The sequence below is a fragment of the Entelurus aequoreus genome, linkage group LG18, assembly GCF_033978785.1.
Source record: "Entelurus aequoreus isolate RoL-2023_Sb linkage group LG18, RoL_Eaeq_v1.1, whole genome shotgun sequence".
Classification (NCBI taxonomy): Eukaryota; Metazoa; Chordata; class Actinopteri; order Syngnathiformes; family Syngnathidae; genus Entelurus; species Entelurus aequoreus.
The window spans coordinates 51,465,850-51,481,237 of NC_084748.1; the positions used below are offsets into that span (position 1 = coordinate 51,465,850).

The following is a 15,388-nucleotide window of genomic DNA, read 5'->3' on the forward strand; positions in this document are numbered from 1 at the left end:
TGTAGTTCCTCATCACTTGTTGATGGTCATGTAGTTCCTCATCACTTGTTGATGGTCATGTAGTTCCTCATCATTTGTTGATGGTCATGTAGTTCCTCATCACTTGTTGATGGTCATGTAGTTCCTCATCACTTGTTGATGGTCATGTAGTTCCTCATCACTTGTTGATGGTCATGTAGTTCCTCATCATTTGTTGATGGTCATGTAGTTCCTCATCATTTGTTGATGGTCATGTAGTTCCTCATCACTTGTTGATGGTCATGTAGTTCCTCATCACTTGTTGATGGTCATGTAGTTCCTCATCACTTGTTGATGGTCATGTAGTTCCTCATCATTTGTTGATGGTCATGTAGTTCCTCATCACTTGTTGATGGTCATGTAGTTCCTCATCACTTGTTGATGGTCGTGTAGTTCCTCATCATTTGTTGATGGTCATGTAGTTCCTCATCACTTGTTGATGGTCGTGTAGTTCCTCATCATTTGTTGATGGTCATGTAGTTCCTCATCACTTGTTGATGGTCATGTAGTTCCTCATCACTTGTTGATGGTCATGGTGAAGACATCAGTCTTTGTAGTTCCTCATCCCTTGTCACACCTGGCAGGTTCTCCCTGGTTGTCATGGTGTTTGTCAACTACGGAGGCGGCAGATACTGGTTCTTCAGGCATGAGAGCTGGAATGGTGGGACTCCTTGTTTCCTTGCCTTCTTCTCCTATGTTGCTTCATTCTTGTAAAGAGGAACACCTTGTGTCATTCCAGGACTGACCGTTGCAGACCTGGTCTTCCCTTGGTAATAGCGTCACTCCTTTCTCCACACCATCATGTTTGTCACCCCATCCCTGCCCTCCCAGGTTTGTGTTCATCATGGGAACATCCATCGCCCTGTCAGTCAACTCACTGCTGCGCTCGGGCTGCAGCCGCATGTCCCTGCTGAAGAAGGTGGTGTGGAGGAGCCTGCAGCTCTTCATCATGGGTGTGCTGGTCATCAACCCCAACTACTGCCAGGGCTCTTGTGAGTTTGGAGCTGCCTTCTTCTCCCTGCTCCTTGATTGCATCTTCTCAACATCCCACAGTGTCCTGGGAACACCTGCGCATCCCGGGTGTGTTGCAGCGCCTGGCCTGGTCCTACCTGGTTGTAGCGGGCCTGGATCTGCTGGTGGCCCGAGGTCACCTTGACATGCTCCCCACGGTCAGTGACATGAAACCTTGCATGCCGTGATTGTGAAAGTCAACTTGTGTGTGGATGTAGGAGGCATGGTGGTCCTCTTGCATGGATGTCCTGCTCTACTGGCCTGCCTGGATCTTTGTGCTCCTCCTGGAGCTCCTCTGGCTCTGCCTGACCTTCCTGCTTCCTGTGCCAGGCTGCCCAACGTGAGGCTTCCTCTTTCTACATCTGCTCAGTGCTTCATCTAAACTCACTAGGTCGAAGTATTCTTTAAACACCAAGGCAAGTAATATGTTGGCCACTTTGAACAGTAACACTGTGTTTGGATGGAGGGAAACACAACACTGGACGTTGATCACACGATTCTTTGTCCTGCCACTAGATGGAGCCCTGTACCAGTCTAGCATGGTTCAGGTTCTTCAGCCAGAAGTTTGCTTCATGCTTCACTAGGGTTGTACGGTATACCAATACTAGTATAGTATCACGGTACTAGTACGGTATACCAGTACTAGTATAGTATCACGGTACTAGTACGGTATACCAATACTAGTATAGTATCACGGTACTAGTACGGTATACCAGTACTAGTACAATATACCAGTACTAGTATAGTATCACAGTACTAGTACGGTATACCAGTACTAGTACAATATACCAGTACTAGTAGAGTATCACAGTACTAGTACAGTATACAAGTACTAGTATACCAGTACTAGTATAGTATCACAGTACTAATACAGTATACCAGTACTAGTATAGTATCACGGTACTAGTTTAGTATACTGGTACTAGTGTAGTATCACAGTAGTAGTATAGTATACCAGTATTAGTATAGTATCACGGTACTAGTTTAGTATACTGGTACTAGTGTAGTATCACAGTAGTAGTATAGTATACCAGTACTAGTATAGTATCACAGTACTAGTACGATATACCAGTACTAGTATAGTATCACAGTACTAGTACAGTATACAAGTACTAGTATACCAGTACTAGTATAGTATCACAGTACTAATACAGTATACCAGTACTAGTATAGTATCACAGTACTAGTTTAGTATACTGGTACTAGTGTAGTATCACAGTAGTAGTACAGTATACCAGTACTAGTATAGTATCACAGTACTAGTATAGTATCACAGTACTTGTTTAGTATACCGGTACTAGTATACTATCACAGTACTAGTACAGTATACCGGTACTAGTACCGGTATACTGTACTAGTATAGTGTACCAGTATTAGTACAGTATACCAGTACTAGTATAGTATCACAGTACTAGTTTAATATACCGGTACTAGTATAGTATCATGGTACTAGTATAGTATCACAGTACTAGTATAGTACCATGGTACTAGGTTAGTATACCAGTACTGGTACAGTATACCGGTACTAGTATAGTATCAACATGGTACTAGTATGCTATACCAGTACTAGTACAATATACCAGTACTAGTATAGTATCACAGTACTAGTACAGTATACAAGTACTAGTATACCAGTACTAGTATAGTATCACAGTACTAATACAGTATACCAGTACTAGTATAGTATCATGGTACTAGTTTAGTATACTGGTACTAGTGTAGTATCACAGTAGTAGTACAGTATACCAGTACTAGTATAGTATGACAGTACTAGTATAGTATCACAGTACTAGTTTAGTATACCGGTACTAGTATAGTATCACAGTCCTAGTACAGTATACTGGTACTAGTACCGGTATACTGTACTAGTGTAGTGTACCAGTATTAGTACAGTATACCAGTACTAGTATAGTATCACAGTACTAGTTTAATATACCGGTACTAGTATAGTATCATGGTACTAGTATAGTATCACAGTACTAGTATAGTATCATGGTACTAGTTTAGTATACCAGTACTAGTACAGTATACCGGTACTAGTATAGTATCAACATGGTACTAGTACAGTATACCAGTACTAGTATAGTATCATGGTACTAGTACAGTATAGCGGTACTAGTATAGTATCACGTACTATTGAATGAAAACCGGTACTGAACTCTGTTTGAAAAGTACCAGTCCCCCTATATTTATGTATTTATTTTTGTTAACGGGCATGACGTGGTCACATGGTGACTTTGCTGCTTTTACCATCAGAGGAGCATGTTGGGCAGCGCACACACACAGAGTACTTACAAGCAGACACAGTGTGTAGACAGAAAAGGGAGAATGGACGCATTTTGGTGTAAAAAGTCAAGATAAAGGTGAAGTTATAACACTAAATGACAATAATAAACATATGTTTCATGTACACTAAGATGTTTTGTTACAATAATGACATTTTATGTGTTCCCCTTTATTTAGAAAAGTATGTTAATACATGATATTATTTAGAAAAGTATGTTAATACATGATATTATTTAGAAAAGTATGTTAATACATGATATTATTTAGAAAAGTATGTTAATACATGATATTATTTAGAAAAGTATGTTAATACATGATATTATTTAGAAAAGTATGTTAATACATGATATTATTTAGAAAAGTATGTTAATACATGATATTATTTAGAAAAGTATGTTAATACATGATATTATTTAGAAAAGTATGTTAATACATGTTGCTAGCGGTACTACAATGTTGTAAGAATGTTGTTGAGTGAACTTTGTCCTGGCACAGAGGTTACCTGGGTCCAGGTGGCATCGGGGACATGGGCATGTACACCAACTGCACGGGTGGAGCAGCTGCTCTGGTGGACCGCTGGTTGCTAGGAGAGAAGCACATGTACCAGACACCTTCATCACGGGTTAGTGAGCTGCTGGCCGGATGAAAAGTGTGCTCATTACCTGAAGGTGCTTCTCCTCCTAGGTGGTCTACCTCACCCAGGTGCCATACGACCCTGAGGGCCTTCTTGGAAGCATCAACTCCATCCTCATGGCTTTCCTTGGCCTGCAGGTGTGTCTGCTAGCTGTCATGATGCTGCTAGCTGTCATGATGCAGCTAGCTGTCATGATGCAGGTGTGTCTGCTAGCTGTCATGATGCTGGCCTGCAGGTGTGTCTGCTAGCTGTCATGATGCAGCTAGCTGTCATGATGCAGGTGTGTCTGCTAGCTGTCATGATGCTGGCCTGCAGGTGTGTCTGCTAGCTGTCATGATGCAGCTAGCTGTCATGATGCAGGTGTGTCTGCTAGCTGTCATGATGCTGGCCTGCAGGTGTGTCTGATAGCTGTCATGATGCTGGCCTGCAGGTGTGTCTGATAGCTGTCATGATGCTGGCCTGCAGGTGTGTCTGCTAGCTGTCATGATGCAGCTAGCTGTCATGATGCAGGTGTGTCTGCTAGCTGTCATGATGCTGGCCTGCAGGTGTGTCTGCTAGCTGTCATGATGCTGGCCTGCAGGTGTGTCTGCTAGCTGTCATGATGCTGGCCTGCAGGTGTGTCTGCTAGCTGTCATGATGCTGGCCTGCAGGTGTGTCTGCTAGCTGTCATGATGCAGGTGTGTCTGCTAGCTGTCATGATGCTGGCCTGCAGGTGTGTCTGCTAGCTGTCATGATGCTGGCCTGCAGGTGTGTCTGCTAGCTGTCATGATGCTGGCCTGCAGGTGTGTCTGCTAGCTGTCATGATGCTGGCCTGCAGGTGTGTCTGCTAGCTGTCATGATGCTGGCCTGCAGGTGTGTCTGCTAGCTGTCATGATGCTGGTCTCTTGTGAACTTGTCTTCCATCTTCCCAGGCAGGGAAGATCATCTTACACTACAGAGATCGTCCTTCTAGCATCATCTCAAGGTGCCTCATTTGGGCTCTCTTCTTGGTAAGTACCAATGATGATGTCACCGAGGCCACGTTAGCATGACTTGGTTGTCATGGCAACACAACCTTCCACCAAGTTGTGTCTAAAGTGATATGATCTTTGTTGTATTGCTGTGTTTACTGTTTGCTTGTGTACAATGTACCGTTGTATACAATGTACTATTGTGTAGTATTTGTCGACAAACCCCGTTTCCATATGAGTTGGGAAATGGTGTTAGATGTAAATATAAACGGAATACAATTATTTGCAAATCCTTTTCAAGCCATATTCAGTTGAATATGCTACAAAGACAACATATTTCATGTTCAAACTCATAAACATTTTTTTTTTGGCAAATCATTAACGTTATAATTTGATGGCAGCAACACGTGACAAAGAAGTTGGGAAAGGTGGCAATAAATACTGATAAAGTTGAGGAATGCTCATCAAACACTTATTTGGAACATCCCACAGGTGAGCAGGCTAATTGGGAACAGGTGGGTGCCATGATTGGCTATAAAAACAGCTTCCCCAAAAATGCTCAGTCTTTCACAAGAAAGGATGGGGCGAGGTACACCACTTTGTCCACAACTGCGTGAGCAAATTGTTGAACAGTTTAACAACAACCTTTCTCAAAGTGCAATTGCAAGAAATGTAGGGATTTCAACATCTACGCTCCATAATATCATCAAAGGGTTCAGAGAATGTGGAGAAATCACTGCAGGTAAGCAGCATGGCCAGAAACCAACATTGAATGAGCGTGACCTTCCATCCCTCAGACGGCACTGTATCAAAAACCGACATAAATCTCTAAAGGATATCACCACATGGGCTCAGGAACACTTCAGAAACCCACTGTCAGTAACTACAGTTGGTCGCTACATCTGTAAGTGCAAGTTAAAGCTCTACTATGCAAAGCCAAAGCCATTTATCAACAACACCCAGAAACGTCGCCGGCTTCTCTGGGCCCGAGATCATCTAAGATGGACTCATGCAAAGTGGAAAAGTGTTCTGTGGTCTGACGAGTCCACATTTCAAATTGTTTTTGGAAATATTCCACATGGTGTCATCCGGACCAAAGGGGAAGCGAACCATCCAGACTGTTATCCACGCAAAGTGTAAAAGGCAGCATGTGTGATGGTATGGGGGTGTATTAGTGGCCAAGACATGGGTAACTTACACATCTGTGAAGGCACCATTAATGCTGAAAGGTACATACAGCTTTTGGAACAACATATGCTGCCATCTAAGCGCCGTCTTTTTCATGGACGCCCCTGCTTATTTCAGCAAGACAATGCCAAGCCACATTCAGCACGTGTTACAACAGCGTGGCTTCGTAAAAAAAGAGTGCGGGTACTTTCCTGGCCCGCCTGCAGTCCAGACCTGTCTCCCATGGAAAATGTGTGGCGCATTATGAAGCCTAAAATAGCACAAGGGAGACCCCGGACTGTTGAACCACTGAAACTACACATAAAACAAGAAAGCTTCAACAATTAGTTTCCTCACTTCCCAAACCTTTACTGAGTGTTGTTCAAAGGAAAGGCCATGTAACACAGTGGTGAACATGCCCTTTCCCAACTACTTTGGCACGTGTTGCAGCCTTGACATTCTAAGTTAATTATTATTTGCAAAAAAAAAAAAGTTAATGAGTTTGAACATGAAATATGTTGTCTTTGTAGCATATTCAACTGAATATGGCTTGGAAAGGATTTGCAAATCATTGTATTGCGTTTATATTTACATCTAACACCATTTACCAACTCATATGGAAACGGGGTTTGTACAATGCACCATTGTGTAATATTTGTTTACAATGTACTAATGTGTAGTATTTGTTTACAATGTACTAATGTGTAGTATTTGTTTACAATGTACTAATGTGTAGTATTTGTTTACAATGTACCATTGTGTAATATTTGTTTACAATGTACCATTGTGTAATATTTGTTTACAATGTACTAATGTGTAGTATTTGTCTACAATGTGCTATTGTGTAGTATGTGTATAGTGTACAAAGTACAAAAGCAGTGAAGTTGTCAGGTTGTGTAAATAGTAAATAAAAAGAGAATACCACAGATCATTTTCAACTTCTATTCAATTGAATAGACTGCAAAGAAACTTTGTTTTTGTAAATAATCATGAAGTTAGAATTTAATGGCAGCAACACATTGCAAAAAAGTTGTCAGAGGGGCATTTTTACCAGTGTGTTACATTCTTACCAGTGTGTTACATTCTTACCAGTGTGTTACATTTTTACCAGTGTGTTACATTCTTACCAGTGTGTTACATTCTTACCAGTGTGTTACATTCTTACCAGTGTGTTACATTCTTACCAGTGTGTTACATTCTTACCAGTGTGTTACATTTTTACCAGTGTGTTACATTTTTACCAGTGTGTTACATTCTTACCAGTGTGTTACATTCTTACCAGTGTGTTACATTCTTACCAGTGTGTTACATTATTACCAGTGTGTTACATTATTACCAGTGTGTTACATTCTTACCAGTGTTACATTCTTACCAGTGTGTTACATTCTTACCAGTGTGTTACATTCTTACCAGTGTTACATTCTTACCAGTGTGTTACATTCTTACCAGTGTGTTACATTCTTACCAGTGTGTTACATTTTTACCAGTGTGTTACATTTTTACCAGTGTGTTACATTCTTACCAGTGTGTTACATTCTTACCAGTGTGTTACATTATTACCAGTGTGTTACATTATTACCAGTGTGTTACATTCTTACCAGTGTTACATTCTTACCAGTGTGTTACATTCTTACCAGTGTGTTACATTCTTACCAGTGTTACATTCTTACCAGTGTGTTACATTCTTACCAGTGTGTTACATTCTTACCAGTGTGTTACATTATTACCAGTGTGTTACATTATTACCAGTGTGTTACATTCTTACCAGTGTGTTACATTTTTACCAGTGTGTTACATTTTTACCAGTGTGTTACATTCTTACCAGTGTGTTACATTCTTACCAGTGTGTTACATTCTTACCAGTGTGTTACATTCTTACCAGTGTGTTACATTCTTACCAGTGTGTTACATTTTTACCAGTGTGTTACATTATTACCAGTGTGTTACATTATTACCAGTGTGTTACATTCTTACCAGTGTGTTACATTTTTACCAGTGTGTTACATTCTTACCAGTGTGTTACATTCTTACCAGTGTGTTACGTTCTTACCAGTGTGTTACATTCTTACCAGTGTGTTACATTCTTACCAGTGTGTTACATTCTTACCAGTGTGTTACATTCTTACCAGTGTGTTACATTATTACCAGTGTGTTACATTTTTACCAGTGTGTTACATTATTACCAGTGTGTTACATTATTACCAGTGTGTTACATTCTTACCAGTGTGTTACATTTTTACCAGTGTGTTACATTCTTACCAGTGTGTTACATTCTTACCAGTGTGTTACATTCTTACCAGTCTAATCAATTGAATATAAGTTGAAAAGAATTTGCAAATCATTGCTTTTATTTACCATTTACACATGACAACTTCCCTGCTTTTGTACTTTGTACTATAATATTGTGTACTATTGCTATAATAATAATACATTTTATTTCTAGGCGCCTTTCCATGTGCAATAATATTGTGTACCTTACTATTGCTATGTGCTATAATATTGTGTACTATTGCTATGTGCTATAATATTGTGTACTATTGCTATGTGCTATAATATTGTGTACTATTGCTATGTGCTATAATATTGTGTATGATGACCACACAGGGAGTCATTTCAGCAGTTCTCACCAAGTGTTCCACAGACCAGGGATTCATTCCTGTCAATAAGAACTTGTGGTAAGTTCTGTCCTACACTTGTCAAAGTACTTTGTAGTATTAGTGTGTACTCTTTGCAGGTCTGTGTCCTACGTGACTACACTTGTCAAAGTACTTTGTAGTATTAGTGTGTACTCTTTGCAGGTGTGTGTCCTACGTGACTACACTTGTCAAAGTACTTTGTAGTATTAGTGTGTACTCTTTGCAGGTCTGTGTCCTACGTGACTACACTTGTCAAAGTACTTTGTAGTATTAGTGTGTACTCTTTGCAGGTCTGTGTCCTACGTGACTACACTGGCCTGCTTTGCTTTTGTGCTGCTGTCCGTGTTCTACTACCTGGTGGACGTGAAGAAGTGGTGGTCAGGAGCACCTTTCTGCTACCCTGGTGAGCATGACACATAAATACTGTAGTTTATACACATATACATCTAGTTGTACATAAATACTGTAGTTTATACACATATACATCTAGTTGTACATAAATACTGTAGTTTATACACATATACATCTAGTTGTACATAAATACTGTAGTTTATACACATGTACATCTAGTTGTACATAAATACTGTAGTTTATACACACATACATCTAGTTGTACATAAATACTGTAGTTTATACACATATACATCTAGTTGTACATAAATAATGTAGTTTATACACATATACATCTAGTTGTACATAAATACTGTAGTTTATACACATATACATCTAGTTGTACATAAATACTGTAGTTTATACACATGTACATCTAGTTGTACATAAATACTGTAGTTTATACACATATACATCTAGTTGTACATAAATACTGTAGTTTATACACACATACATCTAGTTGTACATAAATACTGTAGTTTATACACATATACATCTAGTTCAGGGGTCGGCAACCCAAAATGTTGAAAGAGCCATATTGGAGCAAAAATACAAAAACAAATCTGTCTGGAGCCGCAACAAATTAAAAGCCATATTACATACAGATAGTGTGTCATGACATGTACATTGAATTGAGATGACTTAAAGGGAACTAAATTAGCTCAAATATAGCTACAAACGAGGCATAATGATGCAATATGTACATACAGCTAGCCTAAGTAGCATGTTAGCATCGATTAGCTTGCAGTCATGCAGTGACCAAATATGTCTGATTAGCACTCCACACAAGTCAATAACATCAACAAAACTCACCTTTGTGCATTCACGCACGTTAAAAGTGTGGTGGACAAAATGAGACAGAAAAAGAAGTGGCATAAAACACGTCCTAGAAAGTCGGAGAAAGTTATACATGGACACAAACTAAGGTGAGTTCAAGGACCGCCAAAATTAGTAGGACAAAACGGCGCTCGCCAAATACTCAAATCAGTGAAGCATATTTAATATAAACAGTGTGCTTTATAACAATTAGGGAGGTTTATGTCATGTTTGTCCTCCTACAGAAACCATATTAAAACAAAAAATGTATTTTTTTCCCCCTCATCTTTTTCCATTTTTCATACATTTTTGAAAAAGCTTCAGAGAGCCACTAGGGCGGCGCTAAAGAGCCGCATGCGGCTCTAGAGCCGCGGGTTGCCGACCCCTGATCTAGTTGTACATAAATACTGTAGTTTATACACATATACATCTAGTTGTACATAAATACTGTAGTTTATACACATATACATCTAGTTGTACATAAATACTGTAGTTTATACACATATACATCTAGTTGTACATAAATACTGTAGTTTATACACATATACATCTAGTTGTACATAAATACTGTAGTTTATACACATATACATCTAGTTGTACATAAATACTGTAGTTTATACACATATACATCTAGTTGTACATAAATACTGTAGTTTATACACATGTACATCTAGTTGTACATATATACTGTAGTTTATACACATATACATCTAGTTGTACATAAATACTGTAGTTTATACACATATACATCTAGTTGTACATAAATACTGTAGTTTATACACATATACATCTAGTTGTACATAAATACTGTAGTTTATACACATACATCTAGTTGTACATAAATACTGTAGTTTATACACATATACATCTAGTTGTACATAAATACTGTAGTTTATACACACATACATCTAGTTGTACATAAATACTGTAGTTTATACACATATACATCTAGTTGTACATAAATACTGTAGTTTATACACATGTACATCTAGTTGTACATATATACTGTAGTTTATACACATATACATCTAGTTGTACATAAATACTGTAGTTTATACACATATACATCTAGTTGTACATAAATACTGTAGTTTATACACATATACATCTAGTTGTACATAAATACTGTAGTTTATACACATATACATCTAGTTGTACATAAATACTGTAGTTTATACACATATACATCTAGTTGTACATAAATACTGTAGTTTATACACACATACATCTAGTTGTACATAAATACTGTAGTTTATACACATATACATCTAGTTGTACATAAATACTGTAGTTTATACACATATACATCTAGTTGTACATAAATACTGTAGTTTATACACATGTACATCTAGTTGTACATAAATACTGTAGTTTATACACATATACATCTAGTTGCACATAAATACTGTAGTTTATACACATATACATCTAGTTGTACATAAATACTGTAGTTTATACACATATACATCTAGTTGTACATAAATACTGTAGTTCACACATATACATCTAGTTGTACATAAATACTGTAGTTTATACACATGTACATCTAGTTGTACATAAATACTGTAGTTTATACACATGTACATCTAGTTGTACATATATACTGTAGTTTATACACATATACATCTAGTTGTACATAAATACTGTAGTTTATACACATTTAATTCAAATTTTTATAATTCAGGCTGTTTACAATTCAGTTGTTGTTTACAATTCAGTTGTTGTTTCTCATTCAGTTGTTGATTATTGTTTACTCTTCAGTTGTTTATCATTCAGGCTGTTGATTATTGTTTACTCTTTAGTTGTATATCATTCAGGCTGTTGATTATTGTTTACTATTCAGTTGTTGTTGATTACTCTTGAGTTGATTGTTTACTCTTCAGTTGTTGTTTACTCTTCAGTTGTTGTTGTTTACTCTTCAGTTGTTGTTTATTGTTTACTCTTGAGTTGTTGTTTATAGTTTACTTTTTAGTTGTTGTTGATAGTTTACTATTCAGTTGTTGTTTATTGTTTAATCTTTATTTGTTGATTGTTTACTATTCAGTTGTTGTTTATTGTTTAATCTTTATTTGTTGATTGTTTACTATTCAGTTGTTGTTTATTGTTTACTATTCAGTTGTTGTTGATTGTTTACTCTTGAATTGTTGTTGATTGTTTACTCCTGAGTTGTTGTTTGTTTACTATTCAGTTGTTGTTTACTCTTCAGTTGTTGTTGATTGTTTACTCTTCAGTTGTTATTCTTTATTGTTTACTATTCAGTTGTTGTTTATTGTTTACTATTCAGTTGTTGTTGATTGTTTACTCTTGAATTGTTGTTGATTGTTTACTCTTGAGTTGTTGTTTGTTTACTATTCAGTTGTTGTTTACTCTTCAGTAGTTGTTGATTGTTTACTCTTCAGTTGTTATTGTAGATTGTTTACTCTTCAGTGTTGTTGTTTACTCTTCAGTTGTTGTTTATTGTTTACTATTCAGTTGTTGTTTAGTCTTCAGTTGTTGTTTATTGTTTACTATTCAGTTGTTGTTTAGTCTTCAGTTGTTGTTGATTGTTTACTCGTGAGTTGTTGTTTGTTTACTATTCAGTTGGTATTTACTCTTCAGTTGTTGTTGATTGTTTACCATGTGTTGTTGTTGACATGGTCCAGGCATGAACTCCATCCTGGTCTACGTGGGCCATGAGGTGTTAGAGGACTACTTCCCCTTCCGCTGGCAGATGATCAACACTCAGTCTCATGCTGAGCATCTCTCACAGAACCTGCTGGCAGTTTCTTGCTGGCTCCTCATCTCATATCTGCTCTACAGGAAGAAGATCTTCTGGAAGATTTAGAAGCTTCCAGAAGATCTTTCTTTGTTTGTTTGTTTGTTTGTTTGTTTTTCTCTTCATCTTTGCTGAAAACCTCTTTATGAAGAGAAGGCTGCATTTGTGTTTCCTCCTTCATTCTTCTGAACAGGACTCTCATGGTCCTCACACACACATGACTTGTCTTCTGAACAGGACTCTCATGGTCCTCACACACACATGACTTGTCTTCTGAACAGGACTCTCATGGTCCTCACACACACATGACTTGTCTTCTGAACAGGACTCTCATGGTCCTCACACACACATGACTTGTCTTCTGAACAGGACTCTCATGGTCCTCACACACACATGACTTGTCTTCTGAACAGGACTCTCATGGTCCTCACACACACATGACTTGTCTTCTGAACAGGACTCTCATGGTCCTCACACACACATGACTTGTCTCCTGAACAGGACTCTCATGGTCCTCACACAACACAAATGACTTGTCAGGAAGACCCAAGTCAGACCTTCTCTTGCTGGACTTGTGAGGGACGTGACTTGGTAAGACTTGATTGATCTAAGTCATGTGACCAGAGTGAAGATGACTTAATCATCACTTTTCAATACATTATTTTTCATCTCATTTCACTTCTCAGCATCAAAAGTCTGGAGTCAGTCAACAATTGTACTTCAACACATCATTTGTTTATTTCAGACAAATTGATGCACTTTAAATGTTACAATTTTATTAAAATGATTCTTTGCTGTAAGTTGATCATATTTCTTTCCTTTAATGTTAATAGCCCGTTATGCAGAGGTGTACTTACAACCATCTTACAGACACGTGATGGTGCTAACAAAGTAGTTGACACTACTAAAGGGAATTCTCAGTCCTTATGAGAGACACCAAGATGGTTGTCATGCACTGGAAACATCAACATCAACATAAGTCCATTTATAATGAAGACAATGGAAGTCATGATGACTTCTTTTTACCATAAAACCAAAGAAATAACCATCCAAAAACATACTCAACTTGCATGTGGTGACCTGAACATGACAATATTGTTATTATAAACCAAGTATAGACAATATTGTTATTATAAACCAAGTATAGACAATATTGTTATTATAAACCAAGTATAGACAATATTGTTATTATAAACCAAGTATAGACAATATTGTTATTATAAACCAAGTATAGACAATATTGTTATTATAAACCAAGTATAGACAATATTGTTATTATAAACCAAGTATAGACAATATTGTTATTATAAACCAAGTATAGACAATATTGTTATTATAAACCAAGTATAGACAATATTGTTATTATAAACCAAGTATAGACAATATTGTTATTATAAGCGCTAACACAAACTATAGCAGTGATCGCAGAGCGCTAACTAGCTTATGCTGCTATATTGACATAGTGAGCTGCTGCATGGCCTCTGAGTTGGTGAAAGTTAATTGTAGTTGATAAATCATGTCTCTCACCTGGATAGTTGAAGGTTGTGGACGTAAACCCACAAGTTGGTCAACTTTGACATCCAACTTAGACCCGCAGATGGCCAGAAAGACACGAAAAGACGCCCGTTGGTTAGCCCTTTGTGTCGGCATCCCAGTGAGAGCAGACGTTGTACAGTAAGTGATTGTTTTATTATGTTGTCTGCATGATTAGTAGTGTTGTCCAAGGAAATAGTGAACCTTGTGATGCATCTGTGAGATAAATACTCCGCCGTTTGATTAAAATTCATAAATATTACATGTTAATATGAATGTTATTACACTTATACTTACATTGTATAACAAGAGTTTGGATGTTTTTATCAATATTACATGTTAATATGAATGTTATTACACTTATACTTACATTGTACAACAATATTACATGTTAATATGAATGTTATTACACTTATACTTACATTGTATAACAAGAGTTTGGATGTTTTTATCAATATTACATGTTAATATGAATGTTATTACACTTATACTTACATTGTACAACAAGAGTTTGGATGTTTTTATCAATATTACATGTTAATATGAATGTTATTACACTTATACTTACATTGTACAACAAGAGTTTGGATGTTTTTATCAATATTACATGCTAATATGAATGTTATTACACTTATACTTACATTGTACAACAAGAGTTTGGATGTTTTCAAGCACTTTATAGGAAGAATAGATGGACTCATTGGCTCCATTGTCAGATGACTCTTGCTGGCATTTGTTTAAGATTTAGAATGCAGAAGAGGAAAAGGTGTTGACATAAATAATAATATGCAGAAATACATAAATAATAATATGCAGAAATACATAAATAATAATATGCAGAAATACATAAATAATAATATGCATAATTCTTGCAGTTCCTCTTTAAATAAAAGCCTGTTTGCATCTTTATGTTTTTTCAGCTTTTAACACAGACCAGAATGTAATATTCAACTGACAACGTACATCAACTACTGACTGTTGGGAGTTTATTTACAACATGTTAGTGACTAAACATTGTTGGGAGTTTATTTACAACATGTTGGTGACTGAACATTGTTGGGAGTTTGTTTACAACATGTTAGTGACTAAACATTGTTGGGAGTTTATTTACAACCTGTTGGTGACTGAACATTGTTGGGAGTTTATTTACAACACGTTGGTGACTGAACATTGTTGGGAGTTTATTTACAAC

General features: G+C 37.1%; 2 protein-coding genes across 3 annotated transcripts in view; one reads left to right on the forward strand and one right to left on the reverse strand.

Annotated features, from left to right (window-relative positions):
* The window catches only part of LOC133634251 (heparan-alpha-glucosaminide N-acetyltransferase-like), a 31,767-nt gene extending 18,304 nt beyond the window's left edge, over positions 1-13,463 (forward strand). For both annotated transcript variants that reach the window (XM_062027375.1, XM_062027376.1), the window contains 11 exons: positions 603-679; positions 758-788; positions 850-1,010; positions 1,072-1,187; positions 1,248-1,369; positions 3,811-3,937; positions 4,000-4,086; positions 4,861-4,938; positions 8,671-8,741; positions 8,993-9,105; positions 12,551-13,463. In XM_062027375.1, coding sequence (XP_061883359.1) covers positions 603-679; positions 758-788; positions 850-1,010; positions 1,072-1,187; positions 1,248-1,369; positions 3,811-3,937; positions 4,000-4,086; positions 4,861-4,938; positions 8,671-8,741; positions 8,993-9,105; positions 12,551-12,732 — 1,165 coding nt within the window. In that variant the 3' untranslated portion in view covers positions 12,733-13,463. The remainder of the gene's footprint in view (positions 1-602; positions 680-757; positions 789-849; positions 1,011-1,071; positions 1,188-1,247; positions 1,370-3,810; positions 3,938-3,999; positions 4,087-4,860; positions 4,939-8,670; positions 8,742-8,992; positions 9,106-12,550) is intronic.
* A 117-nt stretch (positions 13,464-13,580) lies between these two features.
* LOC133633442 (general transcription factor IIE subunit 2-like) overlaps positions 13,581-15,388 on the reverse strand; it is a 30,428-nt gene continuing 28,620 nt past the window's right edge. Inside the window, exon 4 of the mRNA XM_062025968.1 lies at positions 13,581-13,586. Within this exon, the coding sequence (XP_061881952.1) occupies positions 13,581-13,586 (6 nt within the window). The remainder of the gene's footprint in view (positions 13,587-15,388) is intronic.